Raw genomic sequence first — 26,507 nt, 5'->3', positions numbered from 1 at the left:
ATTGCCAGGACTGTGAAAGTGAACAAAAGCAGATCACAAAGAGTTTAAGTTTGCCTGGAAAACGTTGCAACATGAGAGCAGATTGCAGAACAGCAACGCGACTGATGAAAAACTGATTCACTCATGTTTTACTCACATCGTGTCACGTCAAAATGAGGAAAATCCTGCTCTTACTTTAATAATCTGATCAGAGATCAGCTGTTACAGCACAACAGTTTACTGCGCTCAGGACTTTACAGTGTGGTATTAGCGCTTGTACTGAGGTGTATGGCCTGAGTACTTCCTCCAGCCCTGCAGACAGACAGGCAGTCAGACAGGCAGTCAGGCAGGCAGTCAGACAGGCAGTCAGGCAGGCAGAGAGACGATCAGAGCGGGCTAAGCCTCCCTCTCAGTGTGGGGAGGAAGCGAGCAGAGAAGGACACAGTAAATCTCATCTAAAGGGCTGCGACAAGAATAGCGTGATGAGCCTCAGCAGCCTCACATGCAAACCAGAGATATGATGGATGATGGATGGAGGTAGAGAGCAATACGGCGGACGGACGGCGCAGGAAGGGGGGTCTCGCTCTTGAACAGAGGATCACTGGGGCGCTCGTGGAGAGGGAGACAGCACAACTTTGTGCCGGGACGTAGTTTTCTTATGTAAGGAGATTCCACTCCCAGATGAGAGAGACATGACTGATAAGATTTACAATGAATAACAAGCTCTTAGGTGAGTCTGGACTGAGCCGCGTCGGAGTTTTCAGTTCGGCAGCTCGCTGCTCTGTGGCTTCACCGTGAGGCTGAATTTGTCACACTGTTTTCCTCTCTGCAGCTCGCAAACAGGAGATCATAAAGATCACAGAGCAGCTCATCGAAGCCGTCAACAATGGAGACTTTGAGGCCTACGCGTGAGTCCACCTCACATTTCTTTGTCGAGCCACAAAAACCTCCAAACATGTGGGGAAAAGTCTGATCTTATGCTGTGAAGTGAACTCTGTGTCAGACGCAGAGAGAACATTAGTGTGACCGCCATCCAGATGTGCTTTTTCTTTGTATTAAAAGATTAGAGAGTTATTACAGCCATTGTTTTATCCTCCCTCTCCCCCCACAATTAAGAATAAAGCTTGGCACGCGGGGGGAGGAGGGGGAGACGGGGGTGAGGGAGTCCATTTCTGCCAGGAGAAAGAAAATATGATGGAAAAAAAGTCATCGCAGTCGGTGTGGGGCTTGAATGGTGAACTCTGACATCGAAGACAAAACCTGAATTGAAAGAGGAAACATCTGGATGTTGTTTGCATTGGCAGCCAAACAACAAAAAATGTGCCGTCATTCAGCTCAGGTTGGGTTTTCAGTGCCAAAGTTGGCCCACGTCCCACAGGGCTGCTTTAGTGTCTGTGCAAGCAGAGTTACCTCCTCAGAAACCTGATTTATGGGTGAAAACGTGACGTTTACGTAGGCGCTCTCGTGTTTTCACAGGAAGATCTGCGACCCTGGTCTGACCTCGTTCGAGCCCGAGGGGCTGGGTAATCTGGTGGAGGGAATGGACTTCCACAGGTTTTACTTCGACAACCGTAAGACTGAGAAAACAAACTTATTTTTCATGGTGTGAGTGAGTTGGTGGTGACTTCGACCTTCTCTCTCCCGTCAGTCCTCTCGAAGAACAGCAAGCCCATCCACACCACCATCCTCAACCCTCACGTGCACATGATCGGGGACGACGCCGCCTGCATCGCCTACATCCGCCTGACGCAGTTTGTGGACGGGCAGGGCCGCCCGCGCTCCAGCCAATCAGAAGAGACCAGAGTATGGCACCGCAGGGAGAGCCGGTGGCAGAACGTCCACTTCCACTGCTCAGGAGCTCCTGCTGCGCCGCTGCAGGGATGAGGTGCGACACACAAACATAAAGTCAGCATCAAATCAGCCAACAGGACAGGTGTGAGCTGATGTCAGTCCCACCTGTGGGAGCTGTGGTTTGGCTCCAATGAGGTTTGGGCGCAGAAGCCACGTGTTTAGTGTTGGGGACAGATCGTGTTGTTGGTTATGTTGCCATTAAAACGTCGGTGGAGGTGGTCTGTTGTTTCACACCACCACCATCTCCTCCACCTGTTGAGTAACTCACCGACACAGGTGTAAGGCGCTTTGGGCTGAGCCGCTGCAGGTCAAGCTCACAGGTCGCAGGTGATAAAACATCCGTCTCCTTTCTGTCCAGGTAAAGGAGCCTGATGAGGAGCACAGAGGGAAGAGGTGGGGGATCGAAGCGAGCGTAGCGGCTCTGAGAGAGATGAGCGGGTGGATGGAGGGTGGATGGCGGTCGGCCTCCTGCGCTCCCGCCTCGCTCTTCTCTCTCCGCCTCTCTACGACCTAGAACATGGACAGTAACGCTCCCATCGCCACATCCGACGCTACAGCAGCCAAAACAAAAAGGAAACTCTTTAAGCCTGCGTCTCCAGCGTGTGGCTGCAGCCCGACACACCTGGACCACACCTGGACCACACCTGTCCTCCTTTGCTGTGTGCTGCCAGCCCTTCAGGGTGGCGTTTTACCCTTTTACTTTTCCTCCAAAGTTATTGTTGCTCCAGTATTCTAATGGCTGCAGTCTGTTGTTGTGCTCTCAGCTGTACAGTATATTTCTCAGTTGTTCTGGTATCTTCTTCTTCTTCTTCTTCTTTTTTATGACAAGCATGACTCTTACCTGTTGTCGTGCTGGCCCGCGGCTGCCTGTGCGAAACGAGCAAACAGCAGCACGTGTCTCGCAGAGGCAGAGAGACGGTGGGTGGATTTAATTGTCCCTTTTGTTTTGTTATTCAGTGGAGCTTTTTGTTGTTGTTGTCGTTCTTTTTGTCCCTCTTTTCTGGAGTGTAGTTGACCCCGAACCGACGCCTCCGTGTGAACGCCGGACCCCCGCCGGGCTGAAAACCATGCAGCATGCTAACGTATTACCCTACCTGGTTCTCTGTGTACTGCAAGTTAACTGCTGGTTAAACTATAGTATCATGCTGTTAATGTAAATCTCCAGTTTCATCGTGGTGACTTGACTAAATTATGCTGTAGATGGTATTTAATTGCATGATTTAATAACGAGTTAGTTGGTAGGCTTGGGTGTTTTTGTGCATTTTGTTGACTTTTACTCTCTTTTGGAATGAACTGTTGGTGAGCTGTAATCTATTACCTCTGTTTTCTGGGCTTGCATAAACTACTTTTGTGTTAGCGTGGGAGGATGCTGACGAGGATCGTGACAGAATTTGCCTTTGAGAGATCCAGATCAGCTGGATCCAGATCAGTTCTGAAGCGGCTCTTGACTTGAACCTGCAGTAATCTTTTTATTTGTCAAAACAAATACACGGTGCATTTTAAAGAGGCACTGACAGCGAAAAATACTTTTTATCCCCCAACGTGCAGCTCGAAGCATCAGTAACAGCAGCCATGTTTCCAGCTTGGTGACACTGCACCCACCTGCCCACAAGGGGGCACCAAACACACATCAGATGTGAGGTCTGTGATGGTGACCGGAGTGAATGTGATGAGCCGAGTGAGAGGAATGAAAGGCTCCGAGGTCACTTGGGCTCAGACGATATTCGCTGTATTGTACGACGGCTTTGGCTCAGTTCTTACAACAGAGTCAGCACAAAAACGTAGAACCTGAGACCTGAGAGGACAGGTGGTTCAGGAGCCGTTCATGTCACTTTCCAAACCAAAACCCCAGAGCGCTCTGCTCCTGGTTTCTCTGGAAAGAAGTTTTGAGCACTGACAGCCGAGTCAAAGCTGTCGTACGCTGCACGTTTTCATGCCAGTTTGAACGCCAGCAGTCGTCCCGGCGTCAGCGTGGCGTCAGTGCTTTAACGGGATCACTGCCCACTCAGAGTGTGAGGCCAGCAGGTCACGTTCAGCCTCCGGATTCATGTCCTCCAGTTCAGGAGAGCCATATGCTGTGTGTCAAACTGATTTCTCTTTTTTAAAGTTATTATACTGATGATGATGATGATGATGATGATGAGTCCTCCGGTGTGCATTGCAAGTCTTATCAATATTAAAATGTGATCAGATGTAATCAGTGTGTGAACCAATAAAACGACGATGCAGAGAGCGTCTTCTCATCTCTCTCTTATCTCCGCAGGAACGCTTTCATCTGCGCACTGATTTCATTGGATGCTTCCACTAATCCAATCAGCCAATCACAGGAGTCAGCCGAAACAGGCCAAATGGGTCAATGCAGGAACAGATAGACAGATTCAATCAGAGGTCTTGATGTTGATTCAATAAACACACTGAGGTGGAAACAAACAAGAAGTGCACTTACATGTACTTCTCCCTCCTCCCAGTACTTCTACTGCACTTCAGCACTGGTACAACAAGTATTCAGGTGTTGTTCAGCACTGAAAGTTGAAATATTACATTGTAGAAATACTCTGTGTCCTGCATTCAAAATTTCACTGAATACTTTCTTACATACTGTAAGAAATGTACCAAAAGTAAAAGTACTCAGAACAGAAGTTAATTCTTATCTGACTTAAAATAGTTCACCATTACTGAGTACGGGTGTTCCACCGCCGGACAGTCAGGACAGGAAGTTCAATGACTTTCCCTCTGCACACTCGGCGTCAGGACAAAGGTTGAGATTTATTGTAGGTGTGGCACTGAATCACATAAATGTACCTGCTGTAAAAGCTGGACAGGTGGAGTGCAAAGGTGTGTGAGTCTGATGTGGGTGGACATAAAACCGTGGCTCCTGACCTTTTCTGTATGAACTCCAGTGGCGCTTCACCAACACCACCAGCCATGTTCCAGATGGGAGCTGATCCCACCTGGGTGGTGTTCAGCCATTAATCCCATAAAAGTGGACGAGGATGATTTCACGTAAACAATCCAGTTAGGTTTTCGTCTGTTAATCTGCTTCTCTTTGTGGGAGACAGAACACACAGTGATTAAAGTTAAAGATGATGTGAAGGGACGGGATTGGCTGCACCCCCCTCATGTGACCCTGCAGGAGGTAACACCAGCAAATAAGACTTACATTAATAGTCACAGCTGAGTCAGTAGATCCTCTGAAGGTACCCTGTGGAGGTTCTTACCACAGAAGAAGAAGATGGCCGTCAACGTGTCTCCTGTCTGCCTTCAGCTCATCAGCATCACAAGCACATTAAATCATGACTTGCAACCCTAAAACAGAATAAATCTAACTAGGAGCACATTTACAGTACTGGACTGATTCAGGTTTAAGCTATTTATTAATTTACTTCCCTTCACTTTGTTTTGTTTACCAAAACATTTGTTTGATATGTTGAGTTATGTTATGTTATAAAACATTTTGGTCTTCATTTTGTGTGGGAAAGGTGGCATAAAAATAATGTTTATGTTCTTTTTAGTTTAATAATTAAGAACTCATATTGATTAGTGCAATACAAAATGAAAAATAATGTAAAATACAAAGTCAGATGTTTCTACTGCTGAGAGTCATTCAGTTATCGTTTGTACACAAGGTATGGTTGTTGACAAATACTTCAGTGCGTGTACTTTTACTACTGAGAGACGCAGAACAGACGGGGAGCTCAGAACAAAAAGTTACCTTCTCGTTTACTTTTTTCACTTCTTTTTTACTTTTTACCACCACGTTTTTTTTTTCCTTTTGTGCCGACGTCACAGCCGACGTGACGCAGGTGATCAGCACGAGGCGTGAGCGCGGCGCGCGGCTCGGCTCTCCCGCAGCTCACACCGCATCCAGCTCGCGCTCAGCACCGGACGGCTCCGAGTCTGCTCACCGACACAAGGTAACCGACCTGTGAAAACTGATGTTAGCGCGGGGACAACCGAGACGACGGACGCTTTGAAAGTCCGCACGTGACGAGTTCTTTAAAAACAAGCGAAGAAGAGTTGGAGCTCGTGTTACTGCTGCTGGCGGGGCTCGAAAGTCCCCTCAACGTAAATAATTAAATCGGGCTGTTAAGACCGTTTGAGGGTAGGACTTGTTTCAGGTGAAGACTGCTGGACTTTGGACGGGTTGCGGTTTTTTAACCCAAAGGGCAGCTCACTTGAAGCGCACCCAACCGTGACTCCGGACCTCTGAGCTCCAGAGTCTCAGGCGGGCAGGAACATCAGGAATTAAGAGAGATTCAGTGTGAGTCCAGAAACTGTCCTCTGAAGTGAACTTTGTGTGGGGTTTGGGACCTGGGAGTCTGATGCCGCACTGTACTGCACTGTACTCTGCTGTACTGTACTGCACTGTACTGCACTGTACTCTGCTGTACTGTGCTGTACTGTACTGTGCTGTACTGCACTGTACTCTGCTGTACTCTGCTGTACTGCACTGTACTGTGCTGTACTGTACTGCACTGTACTGTACTCTGCTGTACTCTGCTGTACTGCGTTCATCATCTGATCTGCACATACTGAGACCTGAAGTGAAAGCACCGAGGCTCCTCTGGTATCACCGGAGAACAGGGCTGGTGATACCAGAGGAGTTCAGTCTGTTAACAAATGCTGTGAGAAGACCAAAGCCAGCAGTGAACTGATCCTGCTAACTCCACACGTTCCTTCATGTCATTTCCTGGTTCTGCACTTTATTTTGACACCCTAATGCTGACCAGAGTTCGTCTGCAGCTGAAAGTAAATCTAAATGAACATTTTTAGCTTTTTAACCAGCTTTTCTTTTAAAAAGCAAAAGTCCGAATGTGCCGCTCTCAGGATGTTTATCACAGGATTTGTTGCTAACGGGAACAAAAACACGGACTCGTCCTTTAACATCTAAACTCTGAGTGTTTCTGATGGATCGGATTTGCATTTCCACTCCACAGGATCCAGAAGGAGCAGGAGCTGTGGGGGAGCCAGCCTCACTGGTTCAGCCAGACAGGACGAGCGGGAGGGGCAGCGGCTGAGGAGCCTGGAGGGTCTTTGTCCACCGGAGACGCTGCATTCTTCTTCTTTTTCTTCTTCTTCTTCCAGGGAGGGAAGGGGCGAGAGGAGCCGTGGCTGATCGGCACACATGCACCACTTAAGGACTACGGTCGCAAGGCTTCGGCCTTTGACGGCCGCTCAGACGGCCCAGGGCCTGTCGCGGCCCAGACGGTCGGCGAGCGAAGGGGTCTCGAGGACGTGTGAGCCCGCGAGGCGCCTGAACACGTCTGCCACCGCGGAGCCTTTTCTGAACGGCACCAGCACTAACTATGTGGAGGAGATGTACTATGCATGGCTGGAGAATCCCAGGAATGTGCACAAGGTACCGTACGCCCGAACGCTTCAGTTTGCTTCAAAAGTTTCCTCCAGGGGCTCACTGACACGCCGTCAGTGCGGTCATGTGATGTGCACCTTCTACCTGAGGGGCCCGAAAACATGAAAATGAGGTACCAGTACGCCATTTAGTGGGACAAAGGTCCAAACGGGTGCTGTGAATACTGTGTGTGTGTGTGTGAACAGAGCAGCAGAGAAGGTGACCGACAGAAGAGCAGGTGAGGATCAAACGCCGTCGTCCTGGTCCTCTCTGACGTGTCGTCGGTTGGTTTCGTTAAATCTCCGCTTCTTCTGAGTTTGATGCCAGCAGCACCTTTCAAATGAGTCGTGACAGGAGCAACGACAGGCCGGGAAGGTTGACCACAGACGCTGAACGTGACCACAGACGGACTGTGGTTTTGTGTCCGTGCCCGCGAATCCGCAGACCGTAACCACAACCAGTTTGTGGCCGCGATTAACCACGGTCAGACGGTGACTTAAACTGCCGACTCCAAGTCAGAAAGCCACAGCGATTCTTTAAACGGTCAAAACGACAGGCTGCCACGCTGCTCCAGAACTTTACACTTTGTTTATATTGGGCCAAGTAGAACAGCCTCACAGTTACATCCAGCTGATAAACATCAGTCAGTGCGTTAACGTGGAACCCTTGGACGCGAGCTTTCAGGTTGTCGAGACGTCGTAGCAACACAAACGCAGTGAGTTAAAGCTGTTGAAGGCGCAGTCCGGCGTCAGTGCTGGCCAACAGACAGCCTGCGCGCGTCGTCTGCTGGTGCGTTCGTGTGCTGCCAGGTGGAAAAGTTACGTCACAGTCCACCTGTAAGCTGATATCCCACTGCAGACACGAAGAAGCTTCCTTTACTCGTGATCTTAAAAGCCTCCCACACCAATAAGCCAATTACTGTGTGCATGTACTGACTTTAAATCAATTAATTGAAGTGATCAGGTCAAAGTAAGATGACTTTGTGGTGTCAGCACACTTAGTGCGCCTCCCATCAGCCTCGGCTGTACTGTGTGTTCAGTGCTAATGTCATGTGTACACATGTTAACACACAGTAAATATTAGCTGCTAACCACCAGCATGTTTGCAGTCACTCTGTTAGCATGCTAAGGATAGCATTTAGCTCAAAGTCCCACTGTACGTAAATGTGGCCCATTGGACTCTGGTCACGAAGTGAATCAGCATGTGACCTGTCATGACCCTGAGCTGTGAGGACACTGACCCTGAGGACTCTGAAGACGTGCACAACACTAACATGCTGACTGTTTCGTCTCCTGTCTTCCTGTCCCCCTGCAGTCCTGGGACATATTCTTCCGTAACGCTAACGCCGGGGCACCGCCTGGTGCGGCCTACCAGAGCCCCTCGCTCCTCGGTGGGACCTCTCGGGACCCGGCCGGGGTCCAGGGTGTGGTGGGAGCTCAGCCCAATGTGGAAAAGCTGGTGGCGGATCATCTAGCGGTGCAGTCGCTCATCAGAGCGTACCAGGTAAGCTCACTGCGCCGTCCTGCTCCACTGCTTTGCCTTCACACTGAACCTCTGTGGTCTGGAGTTTAGTTTTGCCTTATTTGACTGCAAGCTGATGGCGTTCAGTCGTATCCTTTGACCCAAATCTGTGTGTGCTAACCCGCGTGGACATGTGGACGTGTGAGCAAGTCGCAGGAAGTGGTCAGCGGTTCCCAGAGGACGGTCTGACCCGTCGCACGCTGATCTGTGTTGTCCTGTGCGTAGGTACGAGGACACCACATCGCCAAGCTGGACCCCCTGGACATCAGCTGTGTGGACTTTGACGACGCCCCGTGTACCGTCGGTTTCCAGAATGTCGGTGAGACATGCCCTCTAATGTCTGTCCCTCCTTCTTCCTGTCGTTCTGTCTTTTGTTCTTGACCTCCCCCACCACCACCTTCTTTTATTTTCTTTGTCCATGTGACACCCACCGGCCTCACATCTCCTCTGTTAACCTCCACCGACTCCACCTTGCATGGATTACACTGTATGGGGTCTCCACGCGGCTCAGCTGGACCCTGAGTGGGATGTAACGTGTAGCCTGAAAGACGTTTTCACTGGTTACTGGACTCAAACTCCAGTCTGAAACAGTTTGTGGCACAAAGTGGTGCCTTTTATGTATTTTTATTCACTTTGTTTACACGAATGTCACTGTGCTCTGGTGTCCTGGTGAACACTTCCTGTCCAGCAGCTTGTGGTTCCTGACATAAGACCCTTCTCGTGGTTAGTTCGACAGCTGTTGTGTCTGCAGATGGACGAGGAGCTTGTGAGCGTGTTAGCACTCAGCACGGCTCTGCTTTAGTTTTTATTTACATCCGAATGTGTTTTACGTGTCTGTGAGTCACTCTTGGTCCCATGTGTCCTGATGTCCTCATGAGCACATGCTGTGAAGCGAGTCATGGTTTCTGAGAAAACAAGATAAGACAACATACTCTTCAGCTGCGAACTTTCTGCTCATCAGTTCACATCATTAATTCCTTACTGCCTGACTTAAGTCTGAGCTTTTCAGCCAACTGCTTTGACAACATGTTTGTTCAGTTTTATTACTGTGCGAACCAAACTGTTTGCAACAGTGCAAAGAGTCAGAACAAAGTGGAAAGTGTGTGTGTGTCTTTGTGTCTAATGAAAAGGTTGGGCCTCTGAGTTCAAAAGCAGGCGATTGTTCTGAGCTGTAATGGGACGTTTCCACAGTTGGTGGTTGTATTGTCCAGTCTCACCGACGTCGAACAAAAGCTCGGCCCAAATGAGCCTGAAAGAAGAAATGAGAAGCTCGGTGTGGTTCTTAGCCTGCAGTGTGTGTGTGTGTGTGTGTGTGTGTGTGTGTGTGTGTGTGTGTTGGCTCCTGCTAACCTTTGCTCAGCAGCCAGTGGGGTCACACAGGACTGATCCCAGCTTATCTGTGCCTGCTTCATTAAAATGTTACTGTGATTAGACGACAGGCAGATTCTGCTTGATTACCAGCCAGCCATCAAAGAAAACAGGTTGTGTTTTTACGTGTTGGGGGGTCTAAAGATCCCTTACGTAACACAGAGAGCTGACTCTGTGCTCAGCTAAAGTGCTGACAGAGACGAACAAACAGACACAACCCTCCCCTCGTCCACGCTGTCTTATCTGCGAGCAGACCGTCATGTGCTTTAGATAAACACCGGCCGTGGGGCTTCACCCTCGAGTCCTGTCCTCTTTGCTTTTTGGACGTCAGCTGCTCCGTCCAGTCAGGATGTGTTAACGCGAGCCCACAAAGCCGAACAGGAAACTTTGTGCTAAATGTGTTGTCACTTGAGTTTCCTTTCACCCTCATTCAAGAGCTGAAATGTGTAAGCCGACCAACAGAACAGAGCATCAGTGCAGTAATCCATCAGTCCGTCTCTTTAGAGTAAAACTGCCAAACGCTCATCAGCTGAGACTTAATCTTTAGACTTAATCAATTAATCGACTCATGGAAAGGACTAATTACAAGGGAGAGCATTAAATATACATTGTGTACATGTTGTTAAAATTTATTCTGGTGAACTGCTGTCATAATGTACAGAGTTCAGATGAGGATGTTTATGTGCACACAAACACACAAATCAAGCAACCCTGACTACAGTAAGTGAAGCAGCAGAGCTCTGTGTGTGTTTTACTGGATTAGGTTTCTGTTTGTCGAATACTTACCGAGGTGTTGATGACATGCATCGCAAGCTAAAGAGGAGAATGAAGCGAAGAACAATGGGAGGAAAAGCCACGCAAAATATGCAAGCAGAGCACGAAACAAAGAGCACTGGAGCAGGTTTTAACGGAGGACCCGGGACCTGCATGGTCTTGTTTGGCAGGTTAATCTGGGGCCTTGGGGTCCTGCTGGGAAAGCTCAGCTGTTTCCAGATTGCAGTCAGTTTAGTTTTTCGAGAACTTCGGTCTCAGCAGAGGTTAAAGGATTTAATTAGAGATTCAAATTAAAGACAAAAATGACCAACTTGTGTGAGGGGCGTCAGGTCTGGGGAAATGATGTCATTGTGATGTTATACAAAGATGTGTGGCACGTTCAGCCCCGACACTTCCTGTCTGTTACGGCGGCGTTTATGCATGCATTGCTGCTGGGAAATCATACATCAGAACTGGTTTGGCACCGTTTTCTGGAAGCAAGCCACTGAACATGTGAACCGTGACGAAACGCTGCACATTGTTTTCAGAGCGAACGTGCCCCCGGTGTTTCACCTGGCAGAGAGTCGAGCAAAAGATGCTTTCAGTTTTGCTCCATTCAGCAGTTTTGGAGATTGACGCATAATCAGTCGAAAAGTCAGATCAGTTTGTCCTCCAGGAGCTCAGAGACGAACAGCAAAGGAGTCAACTGATGTTTGTTGTTGCTGTCAGAGCCGAGGCGATCAGTCAGTCAGAAGAAAATCATTCGGCAGCCACTGCGACAATCCGTTAATGGTTTCACTTATTCTTCAGCCAAAAAACTGCACATATTCACTAGCTGCAGCTTGTCACGTGTGATTTATGATGTAAATCAATTTGAGATGATCTTGAAAATAATAAAAGTGATGAAATTGACTGTTTAAATGTCATCAAGGGGCTGTGGCATCATGTTTCTATTCCTGTCTGGCGGCAGCGTTTTGGACTAAATGTAATCTGCCAGATTAGACAGCTGCCCGGCGAGTCCACAGATGAAACTAAAGCAGCAGGGATCACAGATTCCAGGAAGTCTTGAATTGGGTGGTGTTTCTTTGATGGCCCCACCTTGACCTTCTCTTGCTCGTCTCTGCTCGTTGGGTCCGTGTCCTCACTACAGGGTTATATGGGCTGACTGAATCCGACCTGGACAAAGTGTTCCGGCTCCCCACCACCACGTTCATCGGAGGCAATGAGAGCGCTTTGCCTCTCAGAGAGATCATACGCCGCCTTGAGGTAAAACTCATGAAAAACGAGTCCATTCCTACGATGATATTAATGTTATTAATAATGTAAATGTTAATGGCATAGCGCCTGTCGCGTAGAGATGCGAGAGAAGTGTTGCACAAAACAGGATTAAAAGCAATGTTGGAAAGAAAACAATAAGTAAAATGTTTGATTATGGGAAATTAAAAGAACAATATGAGTCGGAAAAATTCTGAAAACTTGAGGAGAATAGAAAGAGATTTATTTCTTTATTGTGGAGTTTGAGATGAAGATTCGGCGTGACGTTCCACAGTTCAGGAGAATAAAAACGGGGGAACTTGTAAAAGAAAGACAGTCGAAGATCTGAGTGTTAATGTGGGAATATGAAGTGAAAAGCAGTCACAGATAACCGAGAAACTGCAGAAACATACTGAAGTTTAAAGTCCAGGATGCGTCGCTCTTGTCTTGGTTGGTTTGGACGTCCAGATCAAACATAAACTCGAAGCGCCCGCTGACCTTCCATCTCTCTTCTAGACGGCCTACTGTCAGCACATCGGCGTCGAGTTCATGTTCATTAACGATATGGAGCAGTGCCAGTGGATCAGGCAGAAGTTTGAGACGCCGGGAGTCATGCAGTTCAGTCTGGAGGAGAAGAAGACTCTCCTGGCCAGGATGATCCGGTCTACAAGGTCTGTCTCAGCACACCTCAGTAATTAAGTGGAAAAGCATGCAGAGCCGCTGGAGGGCGACGCCCTGTCTGTCTGACTGGGGGGTGGAGGGTGGGGCTACGTGTTCTGAGCCACAATGTGAAGCAGCAGCACCACCTGTCCACAGGTTTGAGGAGTTTCTCCAGAGGAAGTGGTCCTCAGAGAAACGGTTTGGCCTGGAAGGCTGCGAATCGCTCATCCCGGCCCTCAAGACCATCATCGACGTGTCCAGTCAGAGCGGCGTGGAGAGCGTGATCATGGGGATGCCCCACAGGTGACGAAGGCGATCTGAAAATGGACGGGCGGTGATTTTGATGCCTGATGCACATCAGCGACCGAAACGTTTTGTCTTTCTCCACCTTCAGAGGCAGGCTGAATGTGCTCGCCAATGTGATCCGGAAGGACCTGGACCAGATCTTCTGCCAGTTCGACTCCAAGCTTGAGGCTGCGGATGAGGTCTGAACACTATGAGACCAGGGCTCATTTTCTTTTAAAGTGTGTGTTTCAACCAACCAGCAGGTCCAAAGATCAACAGATTTATGTTGCATGATGTTTGAGAAGCTTGAATTGTTTGTGATTTTGACTTGATGAATTGTTAACAATCAATTTGTTGTTGACAAATTATCGATTAATCGATTTCCAGAGTAGTTGGTTGTTGCTTTGCTAGCTTTAACTCTTTTCTGACATGCTGCTCTCAGGGCTCTGGCGATGTGAAATATCACCTAGGCATGTATCACAAGAGGATGAACCGCGTTAGCGACAGGTACATCACCATGTCACTCATGGCGAACCCGTCCCACCTGGAGGCTGTGGACCCGGTGGTGCAGGGAAAAACCAAAGCTGAGCAGTTCTACTGCGGAGACACTGAGGGCAAGAAGGTCCGCTGACGTTTTTATTTAAACATCTGGAAATAAAAACACCTTTTCTCACATTTGTAACCTGACAAATGATTTCACAGGTGATGTCTATCCTGCTTCACGGTGATGCTGCGTTCGCAGGCCAGGGCATCGTGTACGAGACGTTCCACCTGTCGGACCTGCCATCCTACACCACACATGGCACCATACACGTGGTGGTCAACAACCAGGTGCACACTATTAGGCTCTTATTAAAGTAAATACCTGACGCTGGGTCGGGAATTAGCCGTCCATGTTCCCGGGTTTCGACCTGCTGGCTGGTGCTCTCAGCTGGGCTGTACGAGCAGAAATGGGATTTTGTTTAAGTGTAGTGTTCCTCCCATCCACTAGGGGGTGTATGGTACAGTCTGAGGCTGGTCACAGGAAGTCAAAGACCATGTCAGGGACTACAGGTGCTATTAATGAAAGCAAAGTGATCAGTTTTTTGACCTTGTTTGGACAGCATCCTGGACCAGTAATCGAGTTCAGCAGAGGGTCCAACCCCAGTTTGAGCCACTCTTCTTTATGACATGTTTTTCTGTCGCAGTGCTCACTGATAGATAGATAGATGACTTTATTCATCCCCAAGGGGAAATTAGGTAGGTACTGTGACTCTGAATTCCTGTTCCTCATTACTTTATTAAGATGTGTGTAGTGATTGCACAGCCTGATAGCACAATGAAAGAGAGAAAAGACTTTTGTGGTTTGAATAATATCAGCCATAAATAATACGGCGCTCTCACGGTCCACACAGATCGGTTTCACCACAGATCCCAGGATGGCACGTTCGTCTCCGTATCCCACCGACGTCGCACGAGTCGTCAACGCTCCCATCTTCCACGTCAACGCCGACGACCCGGAGGCTGTGGTGTATGTGTGTAAGGTGGCTGCCGAGTGGAGGAAGACTTTCCATAAAGATGTGGTCGTGGACCTTGTGAGTATGTGGGAGATGTTTGTAACATTTAACGGTCCTGCAGAGAGCCCAACAGGAGGGAAAACGGCCGAGAGGAAGGGTCAAAGCAGCACAAATAACAACCTGAAAAACACTCAGCACAGTCTGAGTCATCGAAAAACACAAGGCATTCGCACTCAGAAACAGATGAAAGAGGAGGGGGGAGTCGGTAGATAATCACTCTTCCATCCTGACAGTTTTAGAGAGTGTTGCAGATGTATCAGAAAATGGAAATGCTGAACGTTTGCCTCTTCACGTTCAGGTGTGTTACAGACGTAACGGCCATAACGAGATGGATGAGCCCATGTTCACCCAGCCGCTGATGTACAAGCAGATCAAGAAGCAGAAAAGCGTCCTGATGAAGTTCGCTGAAAAGGTCATCGGCGAGGGAGTCGTCACGACGCAGGAGTACGAGGTAACGTAACCTACAAACGCATAGAATCAAAGCTTGGATTCGCCGTGTCACGGCTTCGGTCTGAGCTGTGCAGGACTGCATCACGTTAACTTGTCTCTGAAGGAGGCGAGCAGCATCTTACAGACAAGCTTTACTGATTCTGAGATGAGTGAAGAAACACTTTAGCGTCACCAGCAGGCTGAATCAGTGTTAGCATTGTGCCGCTGAAAGTTGAACACTGATTGATGCACAGATGTTGTGATATTATTGGTTGATTAGAGCCTGTTTGTCTCTTTCAAGGAGGAAGTCGCTCGGTACGACAAAATCTGTGAGGAATCTTACACCCGCTCCAAAGACGAGAAGATCCTGCACATCAAGCACTGGCTGGACTCCCCGTGGCCCAGTATGAGCCTTGTTGTTTGACCTGCCCAGTGAGTCATGTTCTCCAATTACACTGTGTGTGCGTGAAACTGTAACGTGTTTGTTTGCGTGTAGATTTTTTCACACTGGAGGGACAACCTAAAACCATGAGCTGCCCTTCCACTGGAATCAGTGAAGAAGAGCTCCTCCATATTGGGAACGTCGCTGCCTCCGTCCCAGTGGAGGATTTCACCATACACGGAGGTACTTTACGCTCTCCTCCCGTGTCAGCCCATGTCCTCTGAACGCATTGTCCCTTTCCAGTCTGTATATCTGTCGCGTGTCCACGTTTTAGGTCTGAGTCGTATCCTGAAGGGACGGGCCAATATGGTGAGCCAGCGAGTGTGTGACTGGGCTCTTGGAGAATACATGGCCTTCGGTTCTCTGCTCAAAGAGGGGGTCCACGTTCGCCTCAGCGGACAGGATGTGGAGCGGGGCACGTTCAGGTAACGCACGGAAAGGAAAGTTCAAAACTGTCAAACTTTCGCTGTTTGTCAGCTGTGACAGTAAATGTCATTTTGGGCTCTGGAAAATTGTGACGAGAATTTTTCTCCTTTTTTTGCTTTTTTTTTGCGTCTGATTTGCTTGGCAGCCATCGGCACCATGTTCTCCATGACCAGAACGTTGATAAGAGAATCTGCATCCCAATGAACCACATCTCCCCGGATCAAGCTCCTTACACCGTCTGCAATAGCTCTCTGTCTGAATATGGAGTACTCGGTGAGTAACGAGTACACAAACTCTGTACAGGTGCTACTTTTGAACCCCAGTAGTTTTACAGGTCCTGTACCTGAGACTGAGTTAACGTCACAAAAGGCTCTGGTTGTAATTTATAGGAAGCCACACAAGGATTTTATCTCCTTAGGAGGTGATTTTGAAGTTGTGTAAAGTATCTGAGTGAACAGATTTTAATTTTCTACACTTGTAGGAAATGTTAGGGGTAAACTGGATCTGCAGGGAGTCGGGAATGTAGCAGGAAAAATTACAGGAAAAATGCTGAACGTATCGAACCCTCGTGATTTGAGCAGCGTGTGTTTCATGTGATGATTCTCTTCCTTGTACGCAGGTTTCGAGTTAGGCTTCGCCATGGCCAGTCCCAACGCGCTGGTTCTGTGGGAGGCCCAGTTTGGAGACTTTCATAACACAGCTCAGTGCATCATCGACCAGTTCATCAGCTCCGGTCAGGCCAAGTGGGTCCGACAGAACGGCATCGTGCTGCTGCTTCCTCATGGCATGGAGGGGATGGTAGGATCTAATAAACCTGACCTGCCCCGTCAGAGATGTACAGCTGTTCACTTCTTGATTGTTTGTCCATGTTTGCTCCCTCTCTCAGGGACCAGAGCACTCGTCTGCCCGCCCTGAAAGATTTCTACAGATGTGCAATGATGACCGAGATGTCTTACCTGTGAGTTTGGGTTAGAAACAGTCGTGCAATCAGCTCAAACTTCTTGTAGCTCTTGACTTTTTATGATGCAGATATCCCGAGAACCCTAAACAAACTGCCTCCCATGTCATCCTGATACCAGATATCTGGGGCAAGACTTCCTTTTAACAGCCGTGACTGATTGTCAGTTAATGTTGTATGTGCGCAAAAGTTCCGTATGTCGTCATGATCTTCATTCCTGCTCCTCCTGTCAGAAACTCTCGGAGGACTTTGCAATGCGTCAGCTGCACGACTGTAACTGGATCGTCGTGAACTGCTCGACTCCTGCAAACTACTTCCACGCTCTGCGCCGACAGATCCTGTTGCCCCTCAGGAAGCCTGTAAGTCCCCACGCCAGGCCAAGGACCCTGACTCGCCACACGAGACGCTCACTGAACACGTCCTGTTTTCTCTCTGTCTCTTTAACTCCAGCTGATCGTGTTCACCCCCAAGTCGCTGCTGCGCCATCCCGAGGCCAAGTCCAGCTTTGATGACATGCTGCCAGGTGACAGAAAGGAGTGCAGGAAATTGAAGATCAACAGAGCGAATTGATACCAAGCTCTTCTCTTCTGAAATATCTTATAGTCTCTCTCTGTGTTTCTGAGACTTTGTATTGTACTTTGTAGGCAGCCACTTCAAGCGAACCATCCCAGACGACGGGCCTGCAGCCGCCAGCCCAGAGAAGGTGCAGAGAGTCGTTTTCTGCACCGGCAAGATCTACTACGAACTGATCCGTGAGCGCAAGAACAGAGGGCTGGACGACGCTGTGGCTGTCGTCCGCATCGAGCAGGTAACATCAGAGTGTGGATAACTTGTAGAAAGGTGTGGACAGGTGTAGGAAGGTCAGCTGGTGTCGGTGCCTGGTTGCTATGAGGAACCTGCTGTGTTTGCACATCTTTAAGACATCCATCACATGTTTTTCCACTGATTGATGGTTTGTGTGTGCATAACTCCAGTGAATGAGTCCTAAAGTTTTTGGGGCCCTCTTGAGCTTTGACCTTTTCATGTGTGACCGTGATTTTGATCAGAAACTGATGGCGAGATGCTCGTGATATTTTCAAACTGGGAATGTGAACATCCCAGTTTGCGTCAAAACCGTCACTCCTTCTCTTAGTCGGTCAAATATTAACACCTGGGCAAGATGCGCATCTTTAAATTTATTGTGACTTTAACATTCCTTAATTTGTGAATAAAGGTGCTTCTTAGAACTGCCGAATTGGCTTTAGAATCGTCACGTTTTTAAGTTTTCTTCAGTATCAAGCTAATCCAGAGATAGTTTTCTGTGAATCCATGGCTATACTGCAAGCAGGAATGAGTAACACTTAATTCAGCATACTTTTAATGGAATCAGTGTGAGAAGAAATTAGATTACATTAAGAACAATGCTAAAGTTGTAGCCAACGCTAGCTTACTGATTTAGAGCAGAGATTTAGAACATGATTGCACACGAAATCAAAGTGCTGGTTTTCACTCTCTTCAGCTGTCCCCGTTCCCATTCGATCTGGTGAAAGCAGAGACTGATCAATATCCAAACGCTGATCTGGTGTGGTGTCAGGAAGAGCACAAGAACCAGGGCTACTATGACTACGTCAAGCCCCGCATCCGCACCACCACCCACCGTACGCGTCCCGTCTGGTGAGTCTGTCAGTGCCACAAAATGAATTGTCATGGCGGCTCGTGTGTGTGTGTGTGTGTGCTCATGTGTGTGTGTGTGTGTGTCTGAAGGTACGCTGGTCGTGAGCCTGCAGCAGCTCCAGCTACTGGGAACAAGCAAACTCACCTGCTGGAGCTGCAGCGTTTACTGGACACGGCGTTCGATCTGGAAGCCTTCTCAGGGAAAGTGTAGCGGAGAGCTCGCTGCACTCACAGGTCGAACCTGCCCGACAGGCTTCAGCTCCTCAGTTCAGGTCACTGGCTTCACCCTTCATGTGTTTTCTATGCCTCATATTTTTACATATCAGACCGGTTCTCAGGCGTGATCTTTAAACGAAACGCACGCTAACTTCTGTGTTGCTGTGACGACCTCGTGTCCACAGTGATGGACGCTCTTAGACAAAGAAAATGTAAGTAAACCTGCAATGAATGTATGAATTTATACAAAATTAATTTGTAAGAGTTGTTTTTAATTAGATAATTAGAAAACAATGTCAGCCTGCTCTGCACATCCAGAATCCGATTGTGAAATCACCTGCTGGAAAAATATTTTAATTTATTCACCGATCTGTGGCAGATAAAAGCTTAAAAACAAGAATGTTTCATTCGGATAATCACGTTGGAAACAACGATGCACCGATCTTCCTGTTAGCTTAGCTTAGCTTAGCATAAAGACTGCAAACGAGGGGAAACAGCTAACTTGGGTCCATCTTAAGCTTGCTCATTCACATGTTTTAAAGCTGTACAAAAAACAAATTGTAGAGATGACAATTTGTGTTTTTAATTTTGGGTTTATGCTGGACTATTTCTTGGCCAAGCGCAGTGACTTTTGTAAGGCTTTAACGGTGCTCAAAGGTGCCCTTTCCCCCAGTCTTCATGCTAAGCTAACGAGCTGCTGGATGTAGCGCGAGTCGTATCACACAGAGAGAAAGCTCAGGAGTCTATTTCCGAAACTGTCCTCAGATCTACCAACACCACAATGCTTATAACTGAGACAGTTGAAACAAAGATATTAGTGATCATTTGAAATGTTCAGGTTGAGTAACAGCAGTGGGTTGAACTTTTAGATTTTGAAGAGACTTTATAATGTTTTTTAGTCAGCCTCATGTCTGCCTTCTCCGTGAAGTTTGTACGTAAACCGATGAAAAAGGGCATCCACGCATTTCTGCACTTTCACCAGAGTTTAAAATGACCCAGGATTGTTTTCCTCCACACCTCTTCTTTTCAGCTCATTCTGCACATCTTTTCATATTTTCTGCTTCAGTTCTTCCTAAATCCCTATTTATTTGCTCCTCCGCGGTTCACTCACCGTGCTGTTAACGTCTGTTTGTGCCAAATGTTAACCGATTACTTGAAATGAGTGTTTCATTTGAAATACGGAAATCATGACTACTATACGAACTTGATGTAAGGACATAATGAGATTCCTCAGATTTGAAGGTTGTATTTATTTTCTTATCATGTTTTATGTTTTGTTGTTTTCAATAAATGAAGATTTTAGTTCCCATTACAGTTTCATTAGTCCTTTATTTGAGTCACAACAATCTTTCATTCGCACAAACATGACATACCAATGCAGCGGAGTCTATCAGGATTTACAAGCTGCTTTAACCTTTCAGATATTTTGTGAAATGTCAGAGCACAAACAGAAACCGTACGACTTATGTCAGTTTTATTTATGTTGTCCAGTATCACGGTTTGCCCTGACCCTCCCTACGTACCATGTGACCTGCTCTGATTCTCTTCACTACACCGTTAACAACTTAATGAAGCTAAAAATGCAGAAAAAAAATCTGAATATTTGATAAAAATAAAGGTGCTTCTTCATTTCTGTAATAAAAACATTTCTGCGCCGTTTTAGTGCAAACTTCGCTGCACATGTGGACATGACGCGTCTTCACAACTGACTCCTGGAACTTCTGATGCGGTTCCTGATGAACTCAAACAGATCTCCATGTGAACCGCTGGACGTGTGCTGAACCTGGCAGAAGTCCTCCAGAAGTTCATAAAGTTTACCTGTGAGGAAGCAATTTGAAAAGTTAACAGACCAAAATGAGAAGGAAAGCAACATTTGACGTGTCTCCTGTCCAGCAAACTGACCGACGGTGGTCCCCCCTGTGACCAGCAGGTGGTGTATCTGCTGCAGGCCTTGCTTCAGGTGCTCATCCTTGAAGGTGAAGAAGGCCAACCCCCTCTTGGCCTTTGCTGCTGCCATCAGCTGGATCACAGCTGGACATGAACACAAAGGAAAAGCTCAAGTCTGTCATTTGGTCCTCAGAGATGAGACAGCTGACCGATGGGGGAACATGTCTACCTTTGAGCTGTGGGTCTCCATTGAAAGCTCCACAGCCCCACTTGCCCGTGGCGATGTCTGGCTCGTTGTTTCCGTGACCCTTAAATCCACAGTACGCCTTCAATGACATAATAAAATCATGTAAGAACGATGTTGTGAGATCTCGCAGGAGATTTAAGTTACTATACACCATCTGAGCCTTTTTCAAAGAACTCATCAAGTCTTGATTTCTAATCTTTCACAGTGTGAGTATGAGGTCACATGTTGATGTCAAAATCCGGACATGCTGTTAAAAATAACCTGACCTTGTTGAGCTCCCGTGTCACCTTCCTCACGTTGTACTGCTCCCTCCTGTGTTTGAAGTGCAGAGCGTCGATGGCTAAGATCTGCCGCTGCCTCCGAGCCCACTCGTCTCTTTAAAGATCACGTCGTACATGTGAGAAAACCACGTACGTTCGTGTTTAAGACATTTAAAGCGAGTGCTCGTACCTTTGGAGGTGGTCTTCATGAGGGCCCGCCCACTCAAAGTTGTCTCTGAACCCAGAGTAACAGCTGAACTGCTGAGAGCCTGAAAAACAGAGAAATGAACACAGACTGAAGACGAACATATGAAAGCTACTTAAAGTTATTACATCCATATAAAAGTGAAGCCGAAAATCCTCACATTTTAGTTGTATTTTTAACAGTAACTCAGTCATTTCATTATCACCTGTAATGATGAGACACTCGTCATCCTTGAGTTTCTCCGTGAAGAGGCGGGCAACGATCAGCTCTGGATTTATCAGGAACAGGATCTCCTCCTGCACCAGACCGTTTCCCAGGACACCTCCACCTATCCGGCTGGAGGCAAAGTCCACCTGCACACACACACACACACACACACACACAAGACAAATCTTAAAATGGATTCTGGACTCGAGTGGCTGGAGACCGTCGCTGCTTCGGATCAGTTCCTACCTGCAGCAGGCCTATACCTTCGGTCTCGATGGCGCCGTGTGACGTGACGTGCAGTTTGTTCAACGTCTCCTCACAGCTGACACGCAAACACAAGGAAACAAACACTTTGGTCGGAAAACATCTCATTTTAAAACATTTTTATATTAAATTTTCTAAGTTGTTGATGTAATTGGCTGCACGGCACAAAGACCCCGACTGACTCTGACCTTCTCCAGTTGGACGCGTCCGTGTCTCTGAGGCAACGCCTCTCAAACGTCACCAGTCCGTTTAGTTTAGCGACTGCAAAGACATCAACCACAATCACAGACCTTCACTGATTTGTCTCACAAACAGAAGGAGCTGGTTTAGCATCAACTCACTCTCATCTGTGGCCACTTTGAAGTAATGCATGATGGCCCTCAGCTTCTCTTTCTTCCGGTCTGACCAGTTTTGAAACAGACTGCGTGCAGAATGAGATTTAAGAGTTAAGTCTGAGAGTTAAGACTGTACACTGGATGGAGACAGGATTTAGGATCGTGCTCCTGACCTGGTGAAGTTAATGGTGGGGCAGTTTCCGTACTCGGCGTTAGCAGCGGTGGTGTTGCGGTGGGGAAAAGTGCAGAAAAACGCGTTGGCAAGAAGGCAAGCTATCTGAGCTTGTGACAGAGTGATGATGGCAGGTTGTCCATTCTGAAGCAGCGGGATGGCCTGAGAACATGGACACACGCATGGTCACCATCATCACTGAGGGTGGACTGACTGCAGTGGACTGGTGGACTGTACTGGAGGCACTACGTTTCATACCTTCTTCACACATTCAGGAAGCTTCAAGGCCAACTCTGCGATCTTCGGAAACAGGGTGCTGAAGTAATTTTCTGCTTTCGGGATACACTGGAAATGAAACATGATCATTTTGTATTGTTACAGGGTTCAGACATTCTGTCAGGAAACACTGATCTGAGGTAAACACATGGACGCTGACCTTCACGAAGGTGGACAGGGCGTCGAAGGACCACTGGCCTTTATACTTGGGGTTATATTTGAGGATGGCTTCCTAGTGAGAGACATTTCAACATTTCATGTTCCCTGACATGAAAGATTAGACAATATTAAAGTAATAATGTGCAAATCCTAACTGCTCAGACCTCCACATCATCGACGGTCACTGATTCCTTCTTGGCCAAACGGCTGAGGTGCTTGGAGATCACTTCCCACCTCCTCATCTTGGTGGCTTGCTGTGGACAGAACTGAAAGTGAACTATTTCTTCATATAAGGACGGATTTTAATATTCTTGTTTTGATATAATCTACTGTTTCCTTGGGGGAGAAAAAGTAGCTTCTTGTGCACATGGACATCATATTTTTCTACCATGAATCAGGTGAAGTGCCTCAAACGCACCTTAAAAATTCCGGTCTGGACAGTCATGAAACTGGACGGTGAACATGGCATTTTCACAAATTTACTTGACCAATTGTCTTTCCCTTCCATGGGCAGAAGTCCTGGTCCATGACTGAAAGCATCCACCTGCAGAATAAAACAACGCAGTCATATTCCACAGCATGCAGGCGTACAGAGATGTGATACAAAGGAACACAGGGCTCGAGTAACTGAGCTTAGCTATGTCCCACCGCTGGAGACAGACAGCAGAAAGTCAAACAGGACAACCTCTTACGTCTATGAGGACAGTGTGTGTCCTGCTGAACGTCAGGGGTCCCAGCCTGTTGGTGCACTCAGGAAGTCGCTTCAGATCTTCCAGGGGACAACATGAGGAAGTGCCGTCCCCCCTTTGAGTCCGCGGCGACTCGTCCCTCTCTGTCTGTCCACGGCTCACAGCATCGGCACAGGACGAGGACGAGGAGGAGCCGCCTCTGGTGTCGTGGTCTCTCTCACGCTCATGTGTTTCCGTGGCGGAGCTTTCAGTGTTGTCATCGGGCTGAAGCAGCTGTTTCATCTGGGAACTGTCCTGATGGCGGGACATCTCTGGGGGGTTTCGCGGAACAGGACAGAACAGGAAGTGGTCTGCTGCTCAAAAACACACATGTAATGTGAAAATGAAACCAAACTGAAACTAAATCGACACAGGAAGCAAAACGCATTTTTGACTGAAAAAAAGACTTTAAGTAGGCTGCAGTTAGCTGGTAATACATGTGTACTTTAACTTCAGCGCAGTATTTTCACAGAGTTGCTACTTTGTCCTCCTTTAGTCTTTAACGACTCTCCGCTCCAGCAGCCCTCACTGAGGCGAGGCTTTTCGCTGCTCTGCCTTTCTACGTGACAGGTGTTGTACAAAATACTCACCTTTCAACGCGGGCTGAGCCAGACGAGTTCAGGTTTAACGCGATCAACTAATCGATCAACAGCAGCAGTCCGTCTTACTTTCATTTCAACTCGAAAACGAAAGTTAAATAGAAGGCTGCGGAAGCTCTTAATAACGAGCTCATCACCATGACGTCATGACGTCAGCTGGGTTCACAACATCCTCATAGTGACACCTGTATGCACCTGCGCCCTCGCGCTTAATGTCGCGTTTGAGCGACTTGATTATCAGCTGATCGTATTGTGTTTGATTTGACCGAATCTGCAAAGTAACTAAAGTAATCAAATGTATGCAGTGCAGTAAAAGTACAGCATTAGTCTGTGAACTGCAGTGGATGTGATGAGTAAAAGTCGAGCGTCGCTTAATACACTACTGTTTAACGTACTGATGTGTGTACCCCAACATTACTGCGTTTAGTGGAGTTTGGTTTCTGAACGCAAGATGGCAGCAGTGAGCCAACAGTTTCAACATAACCACCAACAATGAAATGACTTGCATCGCAGTGTGAAGTATTGTCCTCTGTACTCCACTACATTTATTAATTTTATTCCTTAAGAGTTTCTGGTCGACCTTCAGATTATTACTGTCCTTTGACATACAAAACATATAATCAACTTATGGAATACAAGATACTGATACACATCAAACTCAACAGTGTAGGGCTACTATATAGTTCAAATTGTTCTTTACAAGTAATAATACTCAAATTAATATATGATAAAGTCTTGATGCCAAAATGAATACTTTTACTGATATATTTTCAGTTTGTTTAGATGACAATACTTTTACTAGCAAGTAAAAGTCTTGTAATTATCATCAGCAGTAAACACACATTTTCCCCACAGTTAAAATGTGTTCATCTCACTGCATGGAGCTGCTGCTGGGATCATTTTAATGTAAAGTGACATGAGGTAAAGAGAAAGCACACTTTGACAGATAAACTATTAAAGGCCGATTCTCCTCCTGTAGCTGCCGCAGTACTGCTGTGGTCGTAGTAGTAGCAGTAATTATGGGATTCACAGATGAAATAAGAAAACAGGATGCCAAGACTGACAATGAGCCAAGCAAAGGTGTCTCAAGTAAAAGAACGAAGACTGCAAACAAAATGATTTCAAAACCTCAGTAAAAGAACCTTAGTATTGCCAATGAAATCTCTGTGACTGAGCAGCATTTCGCTGGAGCTGCTGCAGGAGGAGACATGTTGCACTACTTTTGCAACCCGAGGGCTCGGGCCCCTCCAAAGGGCCACCAGATAAACCTGAGGGGTCGTCATACCAACACGTCCTCATCCCAGGTCGTCACATAGCGACGTGTTGCACCCTCTGTATCTGAATGAGACACTGATGGACGGGCTGTGGTGTGTGACTCCCCGGGGACGAGGCCAGGCTTATGAAACACTAATCTGTTTTTCACTTCCTGTCTGTCTGCTCTTTGTTTTGGGTTGGGGGGGGGGGGGTTACCTCTTTGGATCTCAACACAAAACAAAAAGTTTGAACAAAGCTGCTTTAATCTTTAATAGTTCAGTATATTTTATGTCTGACGTGTCTTACGCAGCTGTTTTTTAAGTGTTCAATACTTCCCTCTGAGTTGCAGTATCGCAGTACAAAGTCAGGACCAAACATGAGTAAGCATACTCAGTTGTCTGGGTATTTACAACAGCACAGCTCTCGTCCAGCTGCTGCACCCGCTCGGTTCAATGCCCCTCCGTCAAGCCTGAGCTGAGGAGCCTCCAACACCTCGTTCACACGTCTGTGCAATTTGTGCCGAGATCAGAATAGAAGTGAAATCTGAGTGTGTGACAGCAGATGGTCGTAGGAGGAGTAAAAAGATGAAAATCAGAGGTCGAAGGACAGACGGGTGGTTGGAGTTCACGCTAACTGCGACAAACTGCTCTCGGAACAGTGAAGTAAAAATACTTCGGTGCACCATCACCGTCGCCCGAACGGAGGGTCATGCAGATGGCCAAGCAGGATAAAGAGATGCACATCCGGAGGATTTTATGGGAAAGGAATCATCTGGCAGAGCAGCAGTGGAGGAAGTATTCAGATCGTTATAAAACACTCCGTTCAGTCAAAGCAGCAAAGCTCATCTCGAAGTTTGTATGTGAAAATGTGTAAAGTAACTTTAGCTGAAAAAGGAACAAGAAGTAATTCTAACAATGGTTAACTGTACTTTCATTTGAAAGTAAAGGGTCTGAGTACTTCTTGTACCACTGTACTTATTCATATATACTGAAAAAGTACAATACTTCACCTCACTCTGAGTACTAAGAGGAAACTGTTTGATATTCACTTAATGGTTTCAGTCATCAGTAAAGAGAGATTTGGACCAAAGCACCTGTCTGACGTCATCGGCTTGGATATTTTGAACTATCTTCTGACACATTATGGCCCAAAGGCTTCATCAATAATGACAACAGTGATTAGCTGCAGGCCTGCACTCATTGCTGCAGGCAGG

General features: G+C 47.2%; 3 protein-coding genes across 13 annotated transcripts in view; 2 read left to right on the top strand and 1 right to left on the bottom strand.

Moving 5' to 3' along the window:
• LOC124051157 (calcium/calmodulin-dependent protein kinase type II subunit beta) overlaps positions 1 to 4,078 on the top strand; it is a 29,004-nt gene extending 24,926 nt beyond the window's left edge. For all 8 annotated transcript variants that reach the window (XM_046374180.1, XM_046374178.1, XM_046374176.1 and 5 more), the window contains 4 exons: positions 812 to 887; positions 1,456 to 1,550; positions 1,628 to 1,864; positions 2,189 to 4,078. In XM_046374180.1, coding sequence (XP_046230136.1) covers positions 812 to 887; positions 1,456 to 1,550; positions 1,628 to 1,863 — 407 coding nt within the window. In that variant the 3' untranslated portion in view covers position 1,864; positions 2,189 to 4,078. The remainder of the gene's footprint in view (positions 1 to 811; positions 888 to 1,455; positions 1,551 to 1,627; positions 1,865 to 2,188) is intronic.
• Positions 4,079 to 5,607: 1,529 nt separating this feature from the next.
• ogdhb (oxoglutarate dehydrogenase b) lies at positions 5,608 to 20,010 on the top strand. Of its 4 annotated transcripts, none has more exons than XM_046375813.1 (25): positions 5,608 to 5,744; positions 6,768 to 6,899; positions 6,938 to 7,189; positions 8,495 to 8,683; positions 8,927 to 9,020; positions 11,973 to 12,088; positions 12,593 to 12,747; positions 12,893 to 13,039; positions 13,131 to 13,221; positions 13,464 to 13,643; positions 13,724 to 13,852; positions 14,416 to 14,595; positions 14,876 to 15,028; positions 15,308 to 15,410; positions 15,503 to 15,631; positions 15,723 to 15,873; positions 16,020 to 16,147; positions 16,494 to 16,672; positions 16,761 to 16,832; positions 17,066 to 17,191; positions 17,283 to 17,355; positions 17,477 to 17,640; positions 18,331 to 18,485; positions 18,576 to 18,592; positions 18,640 to 20,010. In XM_046375813.1, exons 3-25 carry the CDS (start codon positions 6,956 to 6,958, stop codon positions 18,834 to 18,836), a joined length of 3,162 nt encoding a protein of 1,053 aa, XP_046231769.1. In that variant the 5' UTR covers positions 5,608 to 5,744; positions 6,768 to 6,899; positions 6,938 to 6,955; the 3' UTR covers positions 18,837 to 20,010. The 4 variants fall into 4 exon arrangements, with proteins under 4 accessions (XP_046231769.1, XP_046231771.1, XP_046231768.1 ...); XM_046375812.1 differs by lacking the exon at positions 5,608 to 5,744 and adding an exon at positions 5,751 to 6,091; XM_046375814.1 differs by lacking the exon at positions 5,608 to 5,744 and adding an exon at positions 5,751 to 6,091 and having other exon boundaries at positions 18,576 to 18,844.
• Positions 20,011 to 24,187, bottom strand: pargl (poly (ADP-ribose) glycohydrolase, like). The gene is made up of 16 exons (XM_046375822.1): positions 24,032 to 24,187; positions 23,406 to 23,755; positions 23,132 to 23,257; positions 22,878 to 22,967; positions 22,715 to 22,786; positions 22,537 to 22,623; positions 22,280 to 22,440; positions 22,113 to 22,192; positions 21,960 to 22,032; positions 21,754 to 21,829; positions 21,506 to 21,653; positions 21,286 to 21,364; positions 21,102 to 21,210; positions 20,818 to 20,914; positions 20,604 to 20,732; positions 20,011 to 20,519 (listed from the first exon to the last, which is right to left on the bottom strand). Exons 2-16 carry the CDS (start codon positions 23,709 to 23,711, stop codon positions 20,401 to 20,403), a joined length of 1,752 nt encoding a protein of 583 aa, XP_046231778.1. The 5' UTR covers positions 23,712 to 23,755; positions 24,032 to 24,187; the 3' UTR covers positions 20,011 to 20,400.
• Between the last annotated feature and the right edge of the window lie 2,320 nt (positions 24,188 to 26,507).

The sequence above is a fragment of the Scatophagus argus genome, chromosome 20 (genome assembly GCF_020382885.2).
Source record: "Scatophagus argus isolate fScaArg1 chromosome 20, fScaArg1.pri, whole genome shotgun sequence".
Classification (NCBI taxonomy): domain Eukaryota; kingdom Metazoa; phylum Chordata; class Actinopteri; family Scatophagidae; genus Scatophagus; species Scatophagus argus.
Note: the sequence above shows the minus strand (reverse complement) of the source record. Positions and strands in the feature narration are given on the sequence as shown.

Excerpts from the sequence above, each read along its gene's own strand:
- ogdhb (XM_046375813.1), top strand. The coding sequence starts at position 6,956 with ATGCACCACTTAAGGACTACGGTCGCAAGGCTTCGGCCTTTGACGGCC. Across the intron at positions 12,089-12,592 it reads AGATCATACGCCGCCTTGAG|ACGGCCTACTGTCAGCACAT; the intron begins GTAAAACTCATG and ends TCTCTCTTCTAG. Across the intron at positions 15,411-15,502 it reads GCTGGACTCCCCGTGGCCCA|ATTTTTTCACACTGGAGGGA; the intron begins GTATGAGCCTTG and ends GTTTGCGTGTAG.
- pargl (XM_046375822.1), bottom strand. The coding sequence starts at position 23,711 with ATGTCCCGCCATCAGGACAGTTCCCAGATGAAACAGCTGCTTCAGCCC. Across the intron at positions 21,365-21,505 it reads CGAGTGTCTCATCATTACAG|GCTCTCAGCAGTTCAGCTGT; the intron begins GTGATAATGAAA and ends TCTGTTTTTCAG. Across the intron at positions 20,915-21,101 it reads TGACACGGGAGCTCAACAAG|GCGTACTGTGGATTTAAGGG; the intron begins GTCAGGTTATTT and ends ATGTCATTGAAG.